The sequence below is a fragment of the Rhincodon typus genome, unplaced genomic scaffold (assembly GCF_021869965.1).
Source record: "Rhincodon typus isolate 14 unplaced genomic scaffold, sRhiTyp1.1 hic_rhity00000062, whole genome shotgun sequence".
Taxonomy (NCBI): Eukaryota; Metazoa; Chordata; class Chondrichthyes; order Orectolobiformes; family Rhincodontidae; genus Rhincodon; species Rhincodon typus.
The window spans coordinates 174,260-174,762 of record NW_025965700.1 but is presented as its reverse complement, the minus strand read 5'-3'; the positions used below and the strand labels follow the sequence as shown (position 1 = coordinate 174,762).

At 66.2% G+C, this 503-nt stretch overlaps 1 protein-coding gene across 1 annotated transcript in view; it reads left to right on the top strand.

Moving 5' to 3' along the window:
* Positions 1 to 280, top strand: part of LOC125488203 (ADP-ribosylhydrolase ARH1-like) — a 1,427-nt gene extending 1,147 nt beyond the window's left edge. Inside the window, exon 2 of the mRNA XM_048621126.1 lies at positions 52 to 280. Within this exon, the coding sequence (XP_048477083.1) occupies positions 52 to 280 (229 nt within the window). The remainder of the gene's footprint in view (positions 1 to 51) is intronic.
* Positions 281 to 503: the final 223 nt, after the last annotated feature.

The following is a 503-nucleotide window of genomic DNA, read 5'->3' as shown; positions in this document are numbered from 1 at the left end:
CCCTCCCACACTTGCCCCCCCACCCTCTCTCTCTCCCCCCGTCACCCCCAGGCCCCCAGGGGAGCTGTACCAAGCCGCCATGTTGCTGAGTGGGGTGGGGGACGCCCTGGGTTATCGAAATTGCCGCTGGGAATACTGCGAGAGCGGGCCACAGATCCACCGGGAGCTGGAAGAACTGGGGGGCCTGGCTGCCATCGAGACCAAGCCCCCTGAGTGGAGGGTCAGCGACGACACCGTCCTCCACCTGGCCACCGCAGAGGCCCTCAACTCAGGTAGGTGACGCCCGCCCCGGTCGAATAGCTGGGGCTACGGGAGTGGGTCAGAGGCTGGGAATCCTGCAGCGAGTAACTCCCCTCCTGACTCCCCCCCGCTACCGTCCCCCATCAACAAGGCACAAGGCAGGAGGAGGGGAGGGGAGGGGAGGGAATACTCCCCACTTGCCCCTGGATGGGGGGTAGCTCCGACAAACACTCGAGAAGCTCGACACCGTCCCAGGGACAGAG